Source organism: Muscardinus avellanarius, assembly GCF_963383645.1.
Source record: "Muscardinus avellanarius genome assembly, chromosome: 1".
Lineage (NCBI taxonomy): Eukaryota > Metazoa > Chordata > Mammalia > Rodentia > Gliridae > Muscardinus > Muscardinus avellanarius.
This window is the reverse complement of record NC_137786.1, coordinates 88943897-88965718: the sequence shown is the minus strand read 5'-3', so window position 1 is coordinate 88965718 and position 21822 is coordinate 88943897. Positions and strand designations below refer to the sequence as shown.

The 21822-nt window shown below is 33.9% G+C and overlaps 1 protein-coding gene across 1 annotated transcript; it reads left to right on the top strand.

The window, feature by feature from the left end:
* Nucleotides 1-385: 385 nt before the first annotated feature.
* On the top strand, nt 386-20169 carry GIN1 (gypsy retrotransposon integrase 1; the record flags this gene model as incomplete). Its single annotated transcript, XM_080703714.1, has 7 exons — nt 386-524; nt 2050-2243; nt 5330-5635; nt 14602-14793; nt 14896-15072; nt 15518-15803; nt 19895-20169. The coding sequence occupies 7 exons, from the start codon at nt 386-388 to the stop codon at nt 20167-20169; spliced, it is 1569 nt and encodes a 522-aa protein (XP_080559840.1).
* Nucleotides 20170-21822: the final 1653 nt, after the last annotated feature.

Here is a 21822-nt window from a genome sequence, read left to right as displayed (position 1 = left end):
TTTTAATCTGTTATTTAAGTGTCACATAACAGGATCAACATATATAAGAAACATTTCAGTTGATGGCAAGGAGAAACTTTAATCAAACTTTTTGAAGTATATTGCTCATTTCCTTTTTCCCAGTATAGAGACAATTTTCAGCATTTGTCATTTGAAAAGAGACAAGATAATTTGTGATGATGTGTCTCAAAATAGCTTTTAATATTTTAGTTCCTATACAGCACTGTGTTCCTTTTCTGTACTGTAATTATCTCCCTCACAGAAATATTCTGGGAATCTCAATTCATACATAAGCAAAAATGTGACAGAATTCTGAACTGAAATAGCAACTGACTTAACTTGTCATTTAAGTAATATCTTTAAATACCTTTTACCTAGGTTCATAATGGTCCGTAGTGGGAAAAATGGTGACCTTCATCTTAAGCAGATTGCGTATTATAAACGAACTGGGGAGTATCATTCAACTACACTGCCAAGTGAGAGAAGTGGCATAAGAAGAGCAGCAAAAAAATTTGTCTTCAAAGGTGAAATTAACGTCCAAAATCTTGAGTCTGAGTTCTAGATTCTTTTCCACATGGGTTCTTTGTGGAAACCTGAGAATTTCTGTAGTAATTTTGTGTTGAATTAATAGTTCAGTTGCCGATGAAACTTCCATCAGAAACAAAATAGCTGAGGCCAGAAAGTATGAAAAGGGCCTTTTAAATTAACAAAAAAAGAGATAATAAACCTAAATTCTGCTTTTGTACTCCAGTGCTACCTACTCACGTTTCAAGCACTAATATTACTGTTAATGAGAAACTTATTTGATGCTTAATATAAAAATGTTGACAAAAATAACTAGGTTGTTTACTAAAAATAAAAATAGAAAAACTTAGCTGTCTTTGTTTTTGGTTTTCCCCACTCCCGTTGCCATTAAATATTCTCAGGATTGCTTTTACCTTAGGATCCTGACTCCCCCTGAATAGATTAAATATGTGTAGGGAAGTGCAATATTTATGTCAAAAGGGTGTGATAGTTCTTCTCACTTTCCCCTTCCTCCAAAGGAGAAGAGAAGTTTGGAATGAGATAACAAATACAGACACCAGATAACTAAATGAATCTTAGTTCTATTATGGGTCTTTTGCCTAAAGGTACAGCATTAAGCTTTCCCCGTCTGGTAAAGAAAATTCCAATAAACAAATTCCTGTTCATGTCTCTTGTGTTCACCAATATCTCCTTATTCTTAAGAACAAGCAGATGCATTACCTGTTAGACTAAAGTGAGGATTAATTCATTTATACATTTAATTACTTATGTAAAAATGTTTCTACTATGTGATATTCACATTCTGAGCCCTGGAGATATATTGATGAGTAAAATACATAGTATTTCTATCCTTTGATTGTTTCCATTCTAATTAAATAATGTTCCATTCAGCATGTGCTGTAGCACATTAGTAACTTAATGGTATATTCTGTGGTTTGAATAGATACTCATCAACATTGGAGAAGTGATGGTGTAGATGTTTCCCAGATACAGATTCTTCTTATGTATTTTTCTAAAGAAAGCACAACTTGAAGATTAAAGTTCTTTCACTGTACTATCCCTAACTTTTGCTCCAATCTAGAAAAGGCCAAAAGAGGTGGTTGCTTACAAAATCGAAATTACGATGAAATATTTTAGGAAGCTCTATTCCAGGAAGTTGCTTATCTATACATAATTTATTTGCTAATTTATGTCACTTTAGGCAGCATCTGCAAGTATTTTTCCTACTTTGACTACTCCCACAGAAAGATAATTTCAACTGTCATATTTATGCTTTAGTAAACTAAAGTGGAGGTAGCTCCACTTGTATATATAGCAGCTAGTATTCTTTCTAGGTATCGGGCAAAAATAACACTTGAGGACCTTTCAGACTATATGATAGCATCAGTACAAGTAAATATTTTGTTTTAAATGGAGAAAGATGTTATAAAAGCAAAGTTAAAACTCCTAAGTTTGAAGATTATGTTAACAGTATATAGATCTCTCAAAGTTACAGATCTGTCTTTTTGGTATCATTTATTTTAGAAAAAAAGCTGTTTTATGTTGGAAAAGACAGAAAACAAAGTCGTTTGGTAATTGTTTCAGAAGAGGAAAAGAAGAGAGTCCTACAAGAATGCCATGAAAATGACACTGGAGCTCATCATGGCATATCCAGAACCCTCACTCTGGTGGAATCCAGTTACTATTGGACTTCTGTGACCAATGATGTCAAACAGTGGGTATGGCTTATATATTTAGAATATTTTGAAAAATATCTTTCTAACTAATGGGCAAAATTCAATATTGCTCCAGATTTACTCTGGATATCACCTCTCATTAAGTGCTTATTGTATGGGTAGTTCTTGCATGAAAAACTGCAAGTTAAAGGGAGTTATATTTCTCTTCTCAATTCTTTGAAATCACTAAACTGTAATTTGAACTAAAAAAGTATTGCTTAAACATTTTAAAATACCATTTTTAGATAGTAAATGATTTGTAACCAGATTTTCATTATTGAATTATTCTCCATAGGAAGAATTTAAATGGGCCTGAAAGTTCTTTGACTAAATCATTGCCTCTTTAATGCCAGTCATACAAATTTTCTTTATGCAGAAAAATACATTATAATAAGTCAGTCCCAGTGTGTGCTTTCAGCTTTCGTTCTCATTTCATCATAAGGTAATAAAATGACAATCATAGCAGAAACCTAGTATCACATAAATGAAAAACCAAATTGTGAACCTGCCATGCATTTCTTTGTAAACATTCAGTGAAATATTTAGCAAATCTTTTTTGTGGTTGTTGTTTTCTTTTCTCTTCTTCTTCTTCTTCTTCTTCTTCTTCTTCTTCTTCTTCTTCTTCTTCTTCTTCTTCTGCTTCTGCTTCTGCTTCTGCTTCTTCTGCTTCTTCTGCTTCTTCTGCTTCTGCTTCTTCTGCTTCTTCTGCTTCTTCTGCTTCTGCTTCTGCTTCTGCTGCTTCTGCTTCTTCTTCTTCTGCTGCTGCTGCTTCTTCTTCTTCTTCTTCTTCTTCTTCTTCTTCTTCTTCTTCTTCTTCTTCTTCTTCTTCTTCTTCTTCTTCGCGATACTAGGGATGAAACCCAGGGGCATTCTACCTCTGAGCTACAGCCTCAACCCTATTTTTTGGTCTTTTTATTTTTGAAACAGGGTCTCACTGAATTGCAAAGGGCCTAAGTAGCTGAGGCTTTCCGTGAACCGCGATCCTCCAGTCTCAGCCTCCGAATGCTGGGATTACAAGCATGAGCCACCATGCCCATCTTTTAGTAAGTCTTTATCATTAAAGTTGAGTGTGGTGGTGCACTTCTGTAATCCCAGGCCTTGGGAGATTGACACAGGAGGATCGCAGTTTGATGGCCAGCTTCAGCAACTTAGTGAGGCCTTCCACAACATAGTGAGGCATTGTTTCAAAACAAAAAATAAAATGAAGCTGGGGGTGTCACTTCGAAGTAGAATGTCCCTGGCTTCCATTTCCAGTACCACACACCACAAAAATATCTTTATCATTTAAGAGTAGATATGACCTTTGAAATAAATAGAGCTTACTTAGGATTAAATCTGGTGACTAAGCCTAAATTGCAAAATGAACATTTGATCAAAAGAAATCATAAGATGGTTTTTAAGTTTTTCTTCCGACGTTAGGAAGTAGTTTCCAAAGCCAAATGGCTGAAATATATTGAGCAATAACACCATCTATAAACTGATCAATTGATATTTTTTTCTGACTTCACTCAAATGAAAGCTACGTGAAAACATGGGCTTTGTTTTGTTTTGATACTGGTGATTGAACTACCTCCAAACTACAACTTGTCCTATTTTATATTTTATTTTGAAACATGGTCCCACTAAGTTTCTGAGAGCCTCACTAAGTTACTGAGGCTGGACTCGAACCTGTGATCCTCCTATTTCAGCCTCCCAAGTACAGAGATTACAGGTGTGTACCACGGTTTCTGACTGGGCTTTGTTTATTTTTTAGCCTTTTTCTCTCTGTACCTAGAGAAATTTCTGGAATCTATAAATATTGTTTGATTGAAATTATATTTCAATAAATATTATTGGAATAGATAAATAAATGAACTTCTTTGTAGTGATAACTTTAGAAGAAAAATCTTTTACCTATAGAAATTATTGAATATTCATATACTGATATTTATTTATTTATTTATTTATTTATTTATTTATTTATTGGTGGTACTGGGGTTCCTGGAAGCCCTTCTACCTCCAGGCTACACTCCCAGACCTATTTTATATTTTGAAACAGGGTCTTGTAAGCCAGCGTGGCTGGCTTTCAAATCTGCGCGATCCTCCTGTCTCCGCCTCCCAAGCGCGGGGATTACAAGCGTGTGCCACCACGCCTGGCTCACATACTGATTTAAAATGATATATAATAAAATATCACATGATACCCCCCAAAATATGTACATTTTATGTCAATTAAAATAATAGAAAACTTACTTGAACATCTATTGATTTAGTAAATATTTATTGAATATGAATCAGAATTAAGTTCTGTGTGAATATGACCTTGTAAAAATGGTCATTTAATAGAAGAAGCAACTAATATTTGATTATTGTTCTCAGTATAAGGTTTATCTCAGTGATCTGTTGTTAGTCTGAAAGTTTCTCTTTTAAAATACTTATTAACGCCGGGCATGGTGGCGCACGCTTGTAATCCCCGTGCTTGGGAGGCAGAGACAGGAGGATCGCGCAGGTTCGAAGCCAGCCCCGCGCGCTGGCTTAGGAGACCCTGTTTCCAAATAAAAAAAAATGCAAAAAAATAGGTCTGGGAGTGTAGCCCGGAGGTAGAAGGGCTTCCAGGAACCCCAGTACCACCAAAAAAATAATAATAATAATAAATAAAAAAATAAATAAAATAAAATACTTATTAACTGAGATGGGAGTGGTGGTGCACACCTGTCATCCCAGCACTTGGAGGCTGAGACAGGAGGATCGCACAGGTTCAAAGCCAGCCTCAGCTGCCGAGTGAGACTCTCAGCAACTTAGTGAGACCCTGTTTCCAAATAAAGTATAAAATAGGTCTGGGAATAAAGCCCAAAGGTAGAAAAGCCCCTGGGTTCCACCCCCAGTACCACAAAAAATAAATAAAATAAAATAAAAATAAAATAGCATTGGGGATGTAGCCCAAAGGAAGAATGTTCTTGGGTTCGATTCCCACTACCACAACAATAAATAAATAAATAAACAAATAAACCAATTAACTATTTTAAAATTGTGATTTACAAAGTTGCTTTTATGTTTGTTGAATATGTTAACATTTACATGTATTTTCTTTGTTGTGTGTCTCTTTGTAGGTATATGCTTGTCAGCATTGCCAGGTGGCAAAAAATGCAGTTATTCTAACACCGAAACAACACCTACTAAAAGTGGAAAATCCATGGAGTATAGTTACTGTTGATTTGATGGGACCTTTTCATACAAGCAACAGAAGTCATGTATATGCTATAATCATGACAGATTTGTTCACAAAATGGGTTATGATTTTGCCTCTGTGTGATGTTTCAGCATCAGAAATTTCTAAAGCTATTATCAACATATTTTTCTTATATGGACCTCCTAGGAAAATAATAATGGACCAAAGAGATGACTTTATTCAACAGGTAAGAAAAACTACTTAGGTCTGGAAACATATCTTATTCCATTTCAGTGTCAAGCATACAATGTCCTGTGCATTACAGGGTACTTAATAAATTCAGATAAGTTTTTATATTACAAGGGTAGGTAAGTAAAAATTTTAGTACTTACTACCACTAAGTATGTATATATCTATCTCTAGGCACCCTTAAACTGAAATGAAAAGATTGGATCAAACAATTTTTGTTTACTTATAGCCTAAAATTTTTATAATTGGCAGGTTAAGGAGAACTTGACTAAAAAGAAAAACACATGATATTTATGAATGAGAATATCAGTATTAAAAGGTGTTTTTTCCCTATATCCTGACAGTTTTTTCAGATTAAAGTTTACGTGAAAGAATATTAGGTAAGAACATATAGGAAAAGTCTAGAAAAAAGATATGATACTAGTACTCCTTAAGCATATCTTAAAAATTTATAATTAAACCAGGTGCGTTGGCCTGTAGTCTCATTACGCAGGAGGGTAAAGTGGAGGATCACTTGAGCCCAGAAATTTGATACCAGCTGGGCAACATAGCAAGACTGTCTAAAAAAGTACATATATATGTGTGTATATATATGTATATACACACATACACACACACACACACACACACACACACACACACATATATATATATATATATATATATGCATTTTTATAATTGACAGGGTACCGTGTAATAATCAGGAATAGCCAGACTTTTTTGGTTCATAATACCTATGATGTCTCAATCCAAAAGAAATAGCTAAAATTGTATTTATTAAGAAGTTAGAAATTTTGTGAGGAGTCTCTTATATTATCCCGGGTTTCCCTGATTCACCAGGAAGACACATCATATATGCATACTCATAGCTAAAGTTTATTCAATGAAAGATACAAAGCAAAATAGCAGTGTTAGATCTGCCATATTAACCCTTTTCTACACAGGTCCATCCAAACTACTTAATAAGCAATTAACATGATAATCATCTTAAAATATAACACTTGGGGCTGAGGGTAATCTCAGTCAATCCCCAGCAGGTAAAAAGTAATTAAAATATACATTATAATTATTTATCATTAATATAAAATATTCAGATTGAAAGAAAATATTTTGTTTCATTCAAAATAACTACAAATTTTTGTTAATAGATTGTGTTTATTTGTTGATCACTACTTATCAAAATTTAGAATCATTTTGGAACTCTCAGTTCTTGTTTCACTCTTTCACATTGTAATTTCTTTATAGTAGCTGCTAAAAAAATGAGTTCTATAAAGATATGACATTATCAAAACGATTATAACTCAATTTAATGTTGAAACTGAGCTACTTTAAGCTAGTAGTTTTCATGGTCAACAACAGAACTTAACAGGGCAGCTTGGCAGTTTGGTAACTGGTTAAAATGATAAAACTGGCATCACAAGTGCAAAGAGTAGGGAAGGATTATATAATAAAATAACAGGTAACAATAATGTATTTATCTCTGTAATAATTAGCTTAGAAATAAATACATAAGCCAAAGTTATTTTCAGTAATTATAGAATTTATATATTTAAAAAAATTTTATTGAACATAAATGGTATACATTTAAACTATATTTGGTGCCCTCTCCCCCACCCTGCCCCTGTTTTCCCTTCCCCCCTCCCACCAATGATTGTCCAAGGTAACCTTGCCATATTCATAATTTTACACATATTCGGATGTAGACCCTCATTAATCAAGTTCAGTCTTCCTCCTCCCCTATCTTTCCATTCAAGCTTTGCTGGTATTTCCCCTCCATTACCTGGAGTACCACTGGTATCCTCTACGTTCCCTAGTTTGGGCATACTAAAGGGAACATATGTACCTTCTCCTTCAGTGCTTGGCTGATCTCACTTAACATATTGCTCTCCAGCTACTTAGAATTTATATTTTTAGTTGAAAACAAAATAAATACTTGACTTTATTGTTATAATATCTAGACATGGAAATTACATTTTATGTTTAGGAACAATAGTGTAAATTTCAGTGGAAAAACATCAAATTTGGCCACACAAAAATTGGAAACAATGTTTGGTAAAATAAAAATATAATAAAGGCCAAGAAATTAAGAAAAATAAAATTCTGTGGGAAAGGGCTAATGTCTTTATCATAAGAGATTCAAATAAATTTAATAAGTTTACTCAGAAACAAAAATGGGTAATTTTCAGGAAAGAAAAAAATTATAAACATGGAAAAATTGTTCAAACTCAATAGTAATAAAAGTAATACAAATTAAAATTATTTTTGTTTATATGATCAACAAAATAGTAGTAATACCAAATAAACTACAAGTAAAAAAGTTAAGCTTTTCAAAATATGGTAGCATTGCAGCTTGAAACTCTTCTGTAAAGCAGTTTAAGATTCACTAAGAGTAATAAATATATTTCATCTTTTATTTGGCAATCCTATTTCAAGACTTAGTCTACTTACCCATATTCAAAATAGCTCTTTTACAATATTTACCTTAGGATAATTTATATTAGTGAGGGATAGAAAACAACCTAAATATCCAAAAAATATGTTTTAGAAAAATGTCTAGCTACATGATAAAGTATTTGAATATATCATTGTGATGATATTTTAAAAGATACATATATATCTTATGAACATTTTTAATGTAGCTATTAAAAATGTTTATAAGCCAATTGTGGTAATGCACACCAGTAATCCCAGTACTTGGGAGGCTGAGATATGAGAATCACAGGTTTGAGGACAGCCTCAGCAAGTAGTGAGACACTTACCAAGAAAAACCTTATTTAAAAATTAAAAATAAAATAGGTTTGGGAAATTTTCTATTACTTCTTTGAAAAGATTGTTGAGCCCTTTGATTTCACCATCTTTTCCCTCCTCTATGCCAATTATTCTTAGGTGAGCTCTTTTAAGATGGGCCCATATTTCTTCAATGTCCAGTTCCTGCTGTCACATTGTATTTTCTAAACTATGCATTCATTTTTGGAGTGATCATCTTCTAGGAGCAAGATTTTATTCTCCATGTGGTCTAATCGATTGTTTATAGTTTGAATAGATGCCTTTACTTCAATGATTGCATCCTTTATTTCTTTCAGACTCTCTCTAAATTCTTTTGGGAATTATTGTATTAGTTCTACAGTTACATTCCTGATTTGAACTTCTGGAGATCTTTGCAATTCTGTGTTATCAGGTTCTGTTATTGTGGAGTTGTGGGAGCTCATTGCTCTCTTGTTGTTCCTCCTTCTCATGGTTTCAGAAGTTTGTATCTGTTGCTTTTGATAGATATCTCTCAGTCTCTAGGTGTCAGCTGGTATATCCAAGGGAAAACATAAATAAAATAAATTAGGGCTGTGGTATAGCTTGGAGGTAGAATGCCCCTGGGTTCAATCCTCAGTACCATAAAAAAGATTTTATTAAAGAAAAGGAAATAACAAGTGTTGTTTACATCATTGTGTTAAATTAAAAATCTAGGTGAAAACTATTACACAGACCTACTATATATAAGTATGTTAACATAGATAACTAAAAATAGATATAAAAACTTAAGAAATCTTTATAGTTAACTAGATCTTTATTTTTAACTTAAGATTGTTGAGTTATAGATTTAAAAATCAATTTATATAAATCGTTATTATGTTGCTTTTTAATTTCTAGTGATCAACATGTTTAATCACCTGTTACATTTATGATAAAAATTATTAGTTTTAAAAATAGTTTTCCTCTCCTTTCAAACATGGAAAGCTATCCTAGCCTCTTTCTGGTAGGCAAGCCCAAGTAAACAGTTCTGGCTGGAGAAGTGGAGTAGAATAGATGGATGTGTGTTATTGTTAGCCTGATGTATTAAAAACCTCTTATTCAGTTCCTCATTCTTTCAGCCTTACCTTTCTCTGTAGAGCTAACTGAATATTTCAGATACTGCATGTAGAATGGTAGAATTTCTGTTATGGATCACTGAGGCAAATAGTAGGGAACAGTTGCCCCAGAGAGGTACCCAGACCTGTGCTCAGCTTCTTACCAAGATGTGAAAGTGTTGTATAAATGCAGCATAATCTTATCTACCTTGACTGACATGGTACTGATCTGTGAAATGGTATATGTAAGAAAATCCAGTCTGGGGGGAAGATTGCTAGAACTTCTGCTTATATTTCTTTATTTAATCTAGAAAAAATAAAAAGAAATGAAGCTTTATTAATAATGGTTACATACTGGTAATAGTGTCCTGACTCAATTACATATGTTCTATGAAGGCAGAATCTACAGTGTATGGAGGTTTCTCTCATTTTTTTTTTTTTTTGCTTTCAGAAATTAAATGAATATAATCTAGATTTCCCCGTTACTCGCCATAGAATGTCCAGATGGCTTACATTTCTTGTAATAAGGATAAATACTCACCAACCACAAGGAAATGATAGAGCTGACACTTATACTTCTAGTATTAGCTCTTTGTTGGACACATTAATGAGATGAAAACAAATCTTAATTGCATCCAATGAGAAATGGACATCAAAATTCAAATTATCAAAAGAATATGAAATATTGCTGGGCTTGGTGGCACACACTTGTAATCCCCGTGCTTGGGAAGCGGTGACAGGAGGATTGCGCAGGTTTGAAGCCAGCCGCGCTGGCTTAAGAGACCCTGTTTCCAAATATAAAAAAGTATAAAGTGGGTCTGGGAGTGTAGCCTGGAGGTAGAAGGGCTTCCAGGAACCCCAGTACCACAAAAAAAAAATGAAATATTGATTCAATTTTACATTTATGAATGAAGAGTCTCACTATTAAGTGCATATAGTTCCTCAGAACTTAGGTAATAAAAGCCAGGTGAAATGACACAAACCTGTAATCCAACTACTCCAGAGGCAAAGGCAAGAGAATTGAGTTTAAGCCTAGCCTGGGCAACACAGTAAGCCCCCAAGCCCCCCCCCCCCCAAAGCCAAAGACATTCTCTAATGATAGTATAAAAACCATTATGATTAGACAGCAGTTTTTCCAGTCATGTTTAAAGTTGTGATAATCAACACAGGGCTTTGAAAATTTTTACTAAAGATAATAATAAATGTTCACAAGTCTCCTGTGAGGTTTCTTCAGTCTTAACACTTTCCTGGCTGAGCTGAGCTATCTCTGTTGCCAAATTCCAAGAGGTTTCTTAATAACAAAATAGAAAAATTACATATAATCTGGACAACTTGTACTTATTGCTGTGATTAAAATAGCTTAAATATAACACAGAAAGCATAATGGTGACCAAGTAAAATGTATTCTTTTGTCAGCAGATACTAACAAAAAGCTGCTAAACTTTTGAAGTAAGATTAGAACAATGCAAAATGTGGGTGGTTTATTATACAATTGGATAAAAATTCAGATGTTTCTAACATATCTCAGCCAAGAATATTTGCAAAAATGTTTCAAAATTAAAAGGCACAAAGAGCTTTTTGTAAATCTGAAGAAAGGGGAATAAGATCTTTCAGTGGGAAAAATGTTTTAACTTACAAAATGCCTTATATAAAACTAAAATTGTAATGACTGATGCATTATCTGGTTTGATGATGGAGAAAAAAGGCTGATAGTATAAAGATGTCAAGATAGCATTTCACCGGGCATAGTGGTGCACACCTGTAATTCTAATACTTGGAAAACTGAAACAGGAGCATCACAGATTTGAGACCTGCCTCCAAAATTTAATGAAGCCCTCAGCAACTTAGTGAGATCTTATGTAAAAAAAAAAAAAAAAAAGGATTGAAAGTGTAGGTCAGAGGTAGAAAGCCCCTCTGTTCAAAACCCAGTATCCAAAATGATATCATTTCACAAGTGGATTTACTGAATCATTCCTAGTTAACTCTTGATACAAAGATGTTGAAGCCTTTTTCATGGACCATTTAAAATTGATCACGACTTCAAATTGAAGCTTTCCTCAATGACACCTGTTTTCTGGGATTTCTAGTTATTTTTATTATACTTTTATTGGTGCAATGTAATTGTCCATCATAGTAAGATTTGAAGTGATACAAACATACTTGCACACATGCACACATCACTTGATGTATTTTCCTCTGTCTACCCCTCTACTTTCTCCTCATACATGTGAGATTGGTAATGAAATCTTATATGGACATAACTTTATTTGAATGGTTCCCTTCCCTTTCTTAATCCTCATTTTCCCTTTCAAACCTCCTTCTCTAGTCCTTTATTCCACTGCTTTCTTTCATCACCTAACTGAAGTAAGTCTCTTGCTTCCTATGCTACTTGATCTTCTACATAAGAGAGAAAACATATGACTCTTGACTTTCTGCGATGGCTGATCTCAATTAGCATAGTATCTGGTTCCACCCGTTTCTTGCAAATGACATAATTTTGTTCTTCTTTATGGCTAAGTAAAATTCCATTGTGTTTATGTATCACATTTTCATTATCAATTCCTCTGTCAACTCAAAATGGATCAAAGACCTAGGAATTCATCCAGAAACTTTACAGTTAATAGAAGACATAAGACTAACTCTCCACACTTTCTCAACAAGAACCGTAAAGCACACAGAATAAAATCTCAAATCAATAAATGGGAATCCATCAAATTAAAAAGTTTCTGTGCAACAAAGGATACAATCAAGAGGCTGAAGAGATAGCCTATAGATTTGGAGAAAATCTTTGCTAGCGACTCCTCTGATAAAGGACTAACATCTAGGATGTATAAAGAACTAAAAAAAAAAAAAAAAAAAACCTTAACACAAAAACCCACGTGGCACATGCTTGTAATTCCAGCATTCGGGAGGCTCAGATAGGAGGATCATGGATCAGCTATTTAGGAACTCGATTAGACCCTGTTTCAAAATAAAGAATAAAAAAATAGGGCTGGGCATGTAGCTTGGAAATAGAATGCCCCTGGGTTCCATCTCCAGTCCTGCAAAAATAAAAAGAAAAAAAAGAAAAAAACCTCACAAATAACCCAGTTTAAAAACAGGCAATGAAATGAATAGACACTTGTCAAAAGAAGACATCCAAATGGTCACCACACATATGTAAAAAAATGTTCAACATCGTTAGCAGTAAGGACATGCAAATTAAAACTGCTCTGAAATTTTATCTAACTTCTATTAGAATGGCAATCATCAAGAATACAACCAATAATAAATGCTGGTGAGGGTGTTGGAAAATAGGAATTTTTATACACTTGGTAGGATTGTAATTTTTATACACTTGGTAGGATTGTAAATTAGTACATTCACATGGAGGTTCTGCAAAAGACTAGGAAAGTGACCAACATATAACCTAGCCATACCACTCCTTGGTATCTTTTCAAAGGAATTGAAGTTAGAATACCCTAGTGACAGATACATAACCATTTGTAGCAGCACAATTCACAAAAGCCAACTTATGGAACCAATCTAATTACTTTTGAATTAAAAGGAAGCAGCCTGAATTAGTATGTATAACAACAAGGAATTGTGTTTATCTGCAAGTAACAGAACTCATGTCCCTCTTCCAGCATATAAACTGCAAGAGGAGTTTATTTTGTACTTAGGTAAAAGAAAGCCAGGTGGTACAAGGCTAGAATGGTAGCTGTCAATGTTGGGAAACCATGCTCCTCACTTTCTGTTCTGCCATCTTTGGGGTGTGACTTTTAATTTTGTGCTCATCATATGTCTGCTAGAGTTCATATCACAGTGTCTACGTTTTAGTCAGCAAAAAGTGGGGAAGACATTGGCCCAAAATACAAGAGTTTATGTAACAATATTAACATATCTCTATGTCTTTTTCCACCAAAACTATCTTATGACCACTCTTACTTTTCAGAAAGCCTGGGAAATATAGGGTTTTTTAAATTAGCTTTACCTTTTTAGTTATTCTGATAATATTTGTTTGACATATTCTTTTAGAAGGATCACAGGTTCAAAACCAATCTCAGCAATGTAGTGAGACTCAGCAAGCTGGCAAGCCCTTGTTTAAATTTTTAAAACAAACAAAAAACAAAAAGTGCTCGAGATGTATCTCAGAGGTAGAATGCCCCTGGGTTCAATCTCCAGTATCACCACCACCAACAACAAAAAAGACAAATGTATCAGTCAAAGATTAGCTTTAGCTCAATTAAAAATAAAAGGAAAAAAGCATGAGAATTGAAGTAAGAAGAATAATTACTGTTCTTTTGGCAAGTTTATAAGTGTTCTAACCTCACTTTGACTTCTTTTAGGCTCTGCACATAATAACTATAATAATAATAATGCTAGCACTTAAAATTATAATGTGACTACTCCTTGCCAAGAACTGTTTTAAATACTTTGCAAACATTATCTGGTTTAGTCTTCATAAGAGTTATAAATAGGATTTTCATTAATTGACTACAGAGGTTCAGTGGTTTGGCCAAAGTCACATACCTGTTAATTAGCTTATGTGACACCATTTAGACTGAACTAAAAAATTACTTAAACACAGAATTAGTGTTAAATTCTGTCCTTCCATTTTCTTGCTGTATATGTGTATATGGTAAAGCACTTACTCTCCCAAAGCTTTACTTCTTGTGTTTACAACAAGATTAATAATACCTCATAAAGTCATTTTAAGATTTAATAATTATGTAAAGCATCTAGTGTATTGACCAGCACATAGTGAGGACTCAATCAGTAGCAACTACTATTTTAAACAAAATGCATCTCCTTTTATATAGAGTGGCCCTGGTCAGTAACAAAGACAAGCTTCTAAATCTTTCAGTCTGCCGGGCATGGTGGCACACGCTTGTAATCCCCGCTCGTGGTAGACGGAGACAGGAGGATTGCGCATGTTAGAAGCCAGCCATGCTGGTTTAAGAGACCCTGTTTCCAAATAAAAATATAAAAAAAAAATAGGTCTGAGAGTGTAGCCCAGAGGTAAAAGGGTTTTCAGGAACCCCAGTACCACGGCAAGAAAAAAACAAAAATCTTTTAGACTTTTCTTTAACCAGTGGAAAAATACAAATTTTTAAAAGTCATTGTTGTTTTGTGTATTTTTCAGATCAATGCTGAACTGTATGGATTGTTTGGTACAAAACATATTGTAATTTCTCATGCCTCTGGAACTGTTAATCCAACTGAAAGTACACCAAGCATAATCAAAACCTTTCTCTCCAAACACTGTGCTGATCATCCAGACAACTGGGATGAGCACCTTTCCACTGTTTCATTTGCCTTCAATGTAACTCACTTGGTAGGTATCTTTCTGTTAATCCTATATTTCTGAGTTATAACTGTTTCTTGACTAGAAAAAAATATTTTGTAACAAATTTGCTGTTTACTTTCCTTAAAATAGGAGACTACTAAAAATACACCATATTTTCAAATGTTTAATCGAAATCCCAATATGCCAGAAACTTCAGATAATCACCATGAAGTAGATGGTGATAATACAAGTATGTTTGCCAGAATCCTGGATGCAATTAAGGAAGCTGATAAAATAATGGAGAATAAGACGACATCAGTGGGTCAGGTGATTCTGCTTAATAGAAAAATTATATGAAATTCTATAGTTATATTCTTAAAATTTCAGCATATCCACATGTGCATGCACATACACAAGACATACTTTTAAACCTAAATGGGTTTTCTATCAAGTTCTGGTTGTCTTGGTTAAATAGTGTGCTAATTCCCCTTAAATTCTGAAAGACGGTAATGAGAAATTGAATTTTGGAATGAAGTAGAGCTTGATTCATATCTATTGTCTAGCTACTTTCCAGTATTTAGACACTGGAAAATTACTTAACCTATTTTAGTTTGCTTTCTATGTAAAATAGTCATAATAATACTGACTTTAAAATGTTGTTTTAGGAATTAAATTGGATTCGTGCTTACCTTTTAGTAGCATTTCAATGAATAAGCATTATAATATTATCAGCATTTACTTTCAATAAATAACTTTTTTTTTGTACTTGTAGATGGAGAACAATAATTTGGATGAACTAAATAAAAACAAGATCATTGTTAAAAAGAAACCAAAGCAGCTAAATCCATTTCATTTAAAAGTGGGTCATGAAGTTTTAAGACAAAGAAAAAATTGGTGGAAGGATGGTCGTTTCCAATCTGAATGGGTTGGTCCTTGTGTCATAGACTATATTACAGAAAGCGGATGTGCTGTCCTGAGAGACAATACCGGCACTAGACTTAAAAGACCTATCAAAATGTCCCACCTTAAGCCTTACATAAGAGAAGCCAGTGAACAAGGTATCTGTCACTTCTTTACATTTTTACTTTCTTTGAAGAGAGAAATTAAAAAGAACATCTTTCTTCCCTCTTTTGGCTAGGTGTTCTTTCTCCTTCTTACTTTTATAACATTTGATACAGTTTTTAGATATCCTGAGTAGTCTGTTTCATTAGAATATGTATTCTGGAACTGAGAGATTTTATTTCTAGTGTACTTTTCATAGCTCATATGGAAGATATTGAACCTGTTGCACAGAAGGATTACATATCTAATTTTACTTTTCCAACATCCTGCTTGTCATTTTATACTTCATATTAGCATGGAAAAATAGCAGCCATTATCATTAGAGCCAAAAAACAAACATATTGTCCAGAATTTAGCTGTGAGAAAAATAGGGCTACTTAAATGTGTCTTTAATTTTTACTGTTATCTCATGGGGGTGTAGGGACAGGTGAGAGTGCAGAGTGCGATGTATTTAGAATGCTGCAATGTGCTAAAAGAGAATGTGATAACACTAAACAAGGATATATTTGCCCCAAAATATGTGTGGTTCTTAACAGTCAAGATGTCCTGATCTTTCTAACCTTTTCTTTCGTAGACTAATTGACAGTTTTGCCATAGCTTTCAGGTTAAGTTTCCTACTTTATCTAGGATTTTATTTTGTCTTAATACATCTGCCCTCAATACACACCTCAGAGCTTCTCTGAGGTGTGGATAACAATGAGAAAGAGAGATAGAGAGAGAGGGAGAGGAGAGAATGAGAATTGGTGCCTTAGCCAGTAATTTCTTTATCTATAAAGAAATTTGAAGCATTAATATTTGAATTTAAGTAATACCTAATGGATGATACAATATAGTTTTATTGGTGCCACTGTTATTTTGGTTTTGGGAGGAGGTGGTTTATTAGCGCACTGGGGCTTGACTCAGGTATGTTTTATTACTGAGCTATAGCCCCAGCACTTTTTATTTTATTTTGAGACAGGGTCTCACTAAATTACCCAATCTAGCCTTGGATTTACCATCCTCCTGTCTCAGCCTCCTGAGTAATTGGAGTAAGAAGGGTGTATCACCACACCCAATCAGTATAGTATATTTTTAAACAACATAAACACCTTATTTAACAGGCCCAGGGAAATAATGACAACAAATAGCCCACACTTATCCTGGACCCTTTTTTGATATGAAGCCCTTCAGGCTGCTCAGCAATCATAACTCAACAATACTTCTTATCTATGCCACACCTCTTGTGCTAAAAGCTCTTAGTGCCTTTCTTTCTTGTGACAGGCCTATTTATTTTAGTCAGTAAACTTATCTTGGACTGTGTTCTAATTTTGGAAACTCACAAACACTTTTATTCTCTTTGTTAGAAGAAAAGAGCTTTCATACCTTGTGCCTCTTTTGAGTTTTGACCTACTCTACAGGTTAAGTTAAAAAAAAAAAAAGATTGTAAGGTACATGTTGTCCTTTCTTTAGCAAGATTTTCTCCTTTATCTTTGGCATTCAAGACTTGTTTTCTTCTGTTGTGTTACTGTTCCTTTATACAAACTTTACATTTAAAATGTTGTTGCCGGGCGTGGTGGCGCAGGCTTGTAATTCCCGTGCTTGGGAGGCAGAGACAGGAGGATCGCGCTGGTTCGGAGCCAGCCTCGCTGGCTTAAGAGACCCTATTTCCAAATAAAAGTATAAAATGGGTTTGGGAGTATAGCCCGGAGGTATAAGGGCTTTCAGGAACCCCAGTACCACCAAAAAAAAAAAAAAAAAATGTTGCTATACCAGGTTCTATTTAAACATTTTTCAACTTGCTCTTACCAAAAGAGTTTCTTAGAAAGGAGGTCAAATATATTTGCTCCTTCTAAATCGTTCCAAACCAGACAAGTACAATTTTTGCCTCATGCTTGAATTTTCTGCAGATGATTCTTCCAGTAATATAAGAAAATTACAATATTACTACTGGTATATGTTACGGTTTTGAGAGAAGATGATGTGGTTCTGGACCATGGCTGTTATGGTTTGGGGGTGACTGTCCCCAGGGACCTTTGTTAGACCCCTGAGAATAATTCCCAAAAAACACAAAAACCGCGGGTTCTTATCCTGAGCTAAGGATTGATATGCAATAGCCCAGACTCTTGCTGAAGATTTAAAGAAGTTTATTAAAAAGATAGAAATACAGAAAATAGTCACAGCTTCATGAGGGGGGTGCTTCGAACGAAATCACCAAAATACAAAACATGGAACAGACTTTTTATACACATGATATCCTCCATCTTGTTTCACATATTTCTGACATAGTAAAAAGTCCCTGTAAAGTTCCTCCCCTTACTTTCCCGCCAAGGTGCTCCTTTCACGAAGTTCCACCCCCTCCTCCCATCCTAGCTAGATTATCCAATTATGTAAACCTGTCTTTAGAATGAGGATGGGGAAGTCCTAGTTCCCCTCTCCTATAGACTTTTAATTACTTTTAGCTAGGTTAATTTACATTAGAATAGTTACCTGCTTCTTGGCAGAAACCAAATCCTTTCACAGATCTGCCCTTCACCCAATTTTTGAAATATATTTATTAATAATCAGAGCTTTCTCAAATCTTCCTAGGCCATTCCCAATACTGGTACAGTATATACATATAAGGAATCTGAGGTTGGTGGGTGAATTTGTTTTAGTTTTTCTTGGAAACAAGGGGAAGTACTAATCTGGCCAGCCTAGTGTCTGGTTCTTGATTCATCACTCTTTGGTTCTTTTTCGGTATTTCTCTCATTTACAGAACTTCAGAATAAATGTGATTTCTATCAGGCTTTTCTTTGTTACCACATATTTCCCTGAAAATTTCACAAACTTATTTGCAAGAGTCCTTGAACTGAATTTAACGTAAACAATATTTTTGTATAATTATTCAGCCTTTTTGTTTGACCTAAATTTGAGCAACCTGTATTCAAACAAGTTATAAATTTGTCTATCTGCATTTGTTATTGCTACTCTTTACCAGACTCACAAGAAGAATTAATAGAAAATAGAAATACTTAGTAAAGTCTGTTGTGTACAGTAACTGAGTAAAAAAGCCCTTTAAAATGGTATATTTATCTCTGTTTTGAGGGCAAAAATTTCATTATGTTCTCTTCTATATCCCTATCTCATCCATATTGCAAGCTAGCTCTAGACCAAAATGTTTGTTGAACATATTTGTTAACACCAGATTTAGGCCATAGTAGGAGTAGAAACATTTTTGACCTTTGGTAATGAATGAGAAAACTTTATTCTACACAAATAGGCCTTTGAAATCTTCAGAGTTTTCTATTGTGAAAAAGTGATTTGTGTATTGTCTGATTATTATCTTTGTTCTCTATAGTTTTATTACAATAACTTATTCAAAGGTTAGGAGTTATTGAAAAGAAAAGATGTTTGTGTATTATATTACATACACATAGAATCTTTACTCTTACTAATAGGTGATATTGCTAAATGCTCTTTGCTTCTAAGTCTAATATAAATAGTTGCCTCCTTATACATTTCTATTACATAAACCTGATTCTAGCAACTTTATCTTCATTTGGTTTATAGCTTCATATGGTAACAATTTGGTATTATCTTCCTCATATGGGTTCTACAGATACTAGAGAATTATCTAACATTGTAAATGTAAGGATATAACAATTCTATTCGTTAAATATCTTTGCTGACTTTGTTAATCAACCTAGAAATGCTTTCCAGAAGCATATGAAGTATATTAGCATTCTCAAAATTATATTTTTGTAACCTTGTTTATAATCTATACCATTTCTGCCACCTGTCCCACACACATAAATACATACTAGAGACACACCAAGGGAATAGAAACATTGGGCTGTTTTAAAATTCTTGATATTTCTGCATTTGTTACCTGTGAACTGTCATATGTGTCATATATTTGTGTGTGTAATTTTATTAATATATATTTATAATTTCATAAGTTTTTTGACATGTTTATTTATTTACTGGATAACAGAACTCCCTAGAAGTTAACTTTAATATTTAATTGTTATTGCTTTAGGTATTATTCCTCACTTATTATTTAATCTTAAAATGATGTTTAATTATAATCGTGAAAAGCAAACTTATCTTATAATGTCTCTTCTTTCAGACAATCTGTATCTCTTACAAGGTTCAGTAGTGGCAGATCATGACTACATCGGATTACCTGAAATTCCAGTTGGAGCATACCAGGCAAATATTCTGGTAGAAGATGCAGCTATTGGTGTAGTTGATAATGAGTTACTGACATCAAGCAAGGATCGTGAACTATTAGAATACAGAACTGCTAAAACCTCTCCACTGATAGATGATCATGGTACTCTTGAAAAGCAGACTTTTAGTCTGCTGGACTCTTCAAACCAAGTCCTTGAATACTTAAGTTAGTAAATACCAAAATTCATTTAAAGTGCTTATTTAGAATGTATTATTTAGAATGTATAATAAACCCCTTAAATATTGACATCTTATCTATTAAAATAGGTTGTAAAAAAGAAATGTCTTGATACTTTTAATGACTAAATCCCCAAGGCTTATTTTATAACAATGTATTTATCTGAAGTTTTGTCACATTTGAATATCAATATGCATATATGTAGGTGAAAGAAGCACACAATATATAGAACTGTTTTTCTTTTAAATAGAGAACTGGCAAAGCACCTTTCCTTCTTAAAAATTAAATTCCAGCCAAAAAATCTCTTTGTCTGATATTAGTATGCATTTTCAGTTTGAATTTTTCTGGAATATTTCTCCCTTTTAAAACATAAATTTAAACTACCCAGAATGAGATTAATAAATAGTGAATATACTATAATATGAATGATATGAAACTTATTTCTGTTTTCATTAGAACTTCTAAAAACAATATTGTAAGCTGGGCGTGGTGGCGCATGCTTGTAATACCAGCATTCGGGAGGCTGAGACTGGAGGATCACAGTTTGCGGGTAGCCTCAGCTACTTAGTGAGGCCCTCTGAAACTCTGTGAGACCTTGTTTCAAAATAAAGAATAAAACATAGGGCAGGGGGTGTAGCTTGTAGGTCGAATGCCCCTGGGTTCCATCCCCACACCTGCAAAAAATAAAAAATAAAAAAAATGAAAATAATATTGTAGGGAAATTAAAAATTTTAGAATTGTTTAATGGATTTTTAGGGAATGTTGATCATTTCAAATTATCTAATTTGTTAGAAGTTAGGTTCAACATCAGGGTTCACTAAAATTATGTTGGTTTAAAAACATTAACTTCAAAAGGTCCATTAAGTGCCAGGTATGGTGGTGCACACTTGTAATCCCAGCACTTGGGAGGCTAAGACAGGATTGTATAGGTTTGAAGCCAGCCTCAGCTACTTAGTGAGACCCTGTTTCCAAATAAAATATAAAAAGGTCTGGGAGTGTAGCCTGGAGGTAGAAAAGCCCCTGGGTTCCACCCCCAGTACCACACACACAAAATAAAGATCCATTAATAAGATTTTTCTGTAGTCTTTAAAAAGGTAAATAATGATGGGCTAACATCAACTAATTCAAACTAATTTCTGTGATTTTGTTCAATAAATATTATAAAACACTATGAAAAGCACTGTAGGAAAATTAAAAGATAAATCAGATGTGCACCTCATCCTTATATGGTATTTACTGCCTGGTAAGGAATACAGATCATATAAGCTATGTTCAGTACAAGTTACAAGTTAGGATGTGATAATTCTGGGAGATAAGTACAAATAAGGTACCCGTGGAGGCACAAAAGGAATTTCTGGATAGGAAACTTGGATTTCACTTTATGGAAGAAAAATCATTTGATTTTGACCTTCACAAATGGATTTGTGAATGAGTATTTAAAAAATGGAAGTGAAGAAGTGTGCAAAGAGAGAAAAGTATTACAATGATTCACAGAAAAGCAGCGTGTTTTGTTGTCCTCACAGAAAAAATAAAGTAATAAGATACTTATGATTTGGGATTTTTTTTTCCTTTGGTGGTACTGGGGTTTGAACCCAGGAGCATTCTACCTCTGAGCTACACCACCACCCTATATTTATTTTTTATTT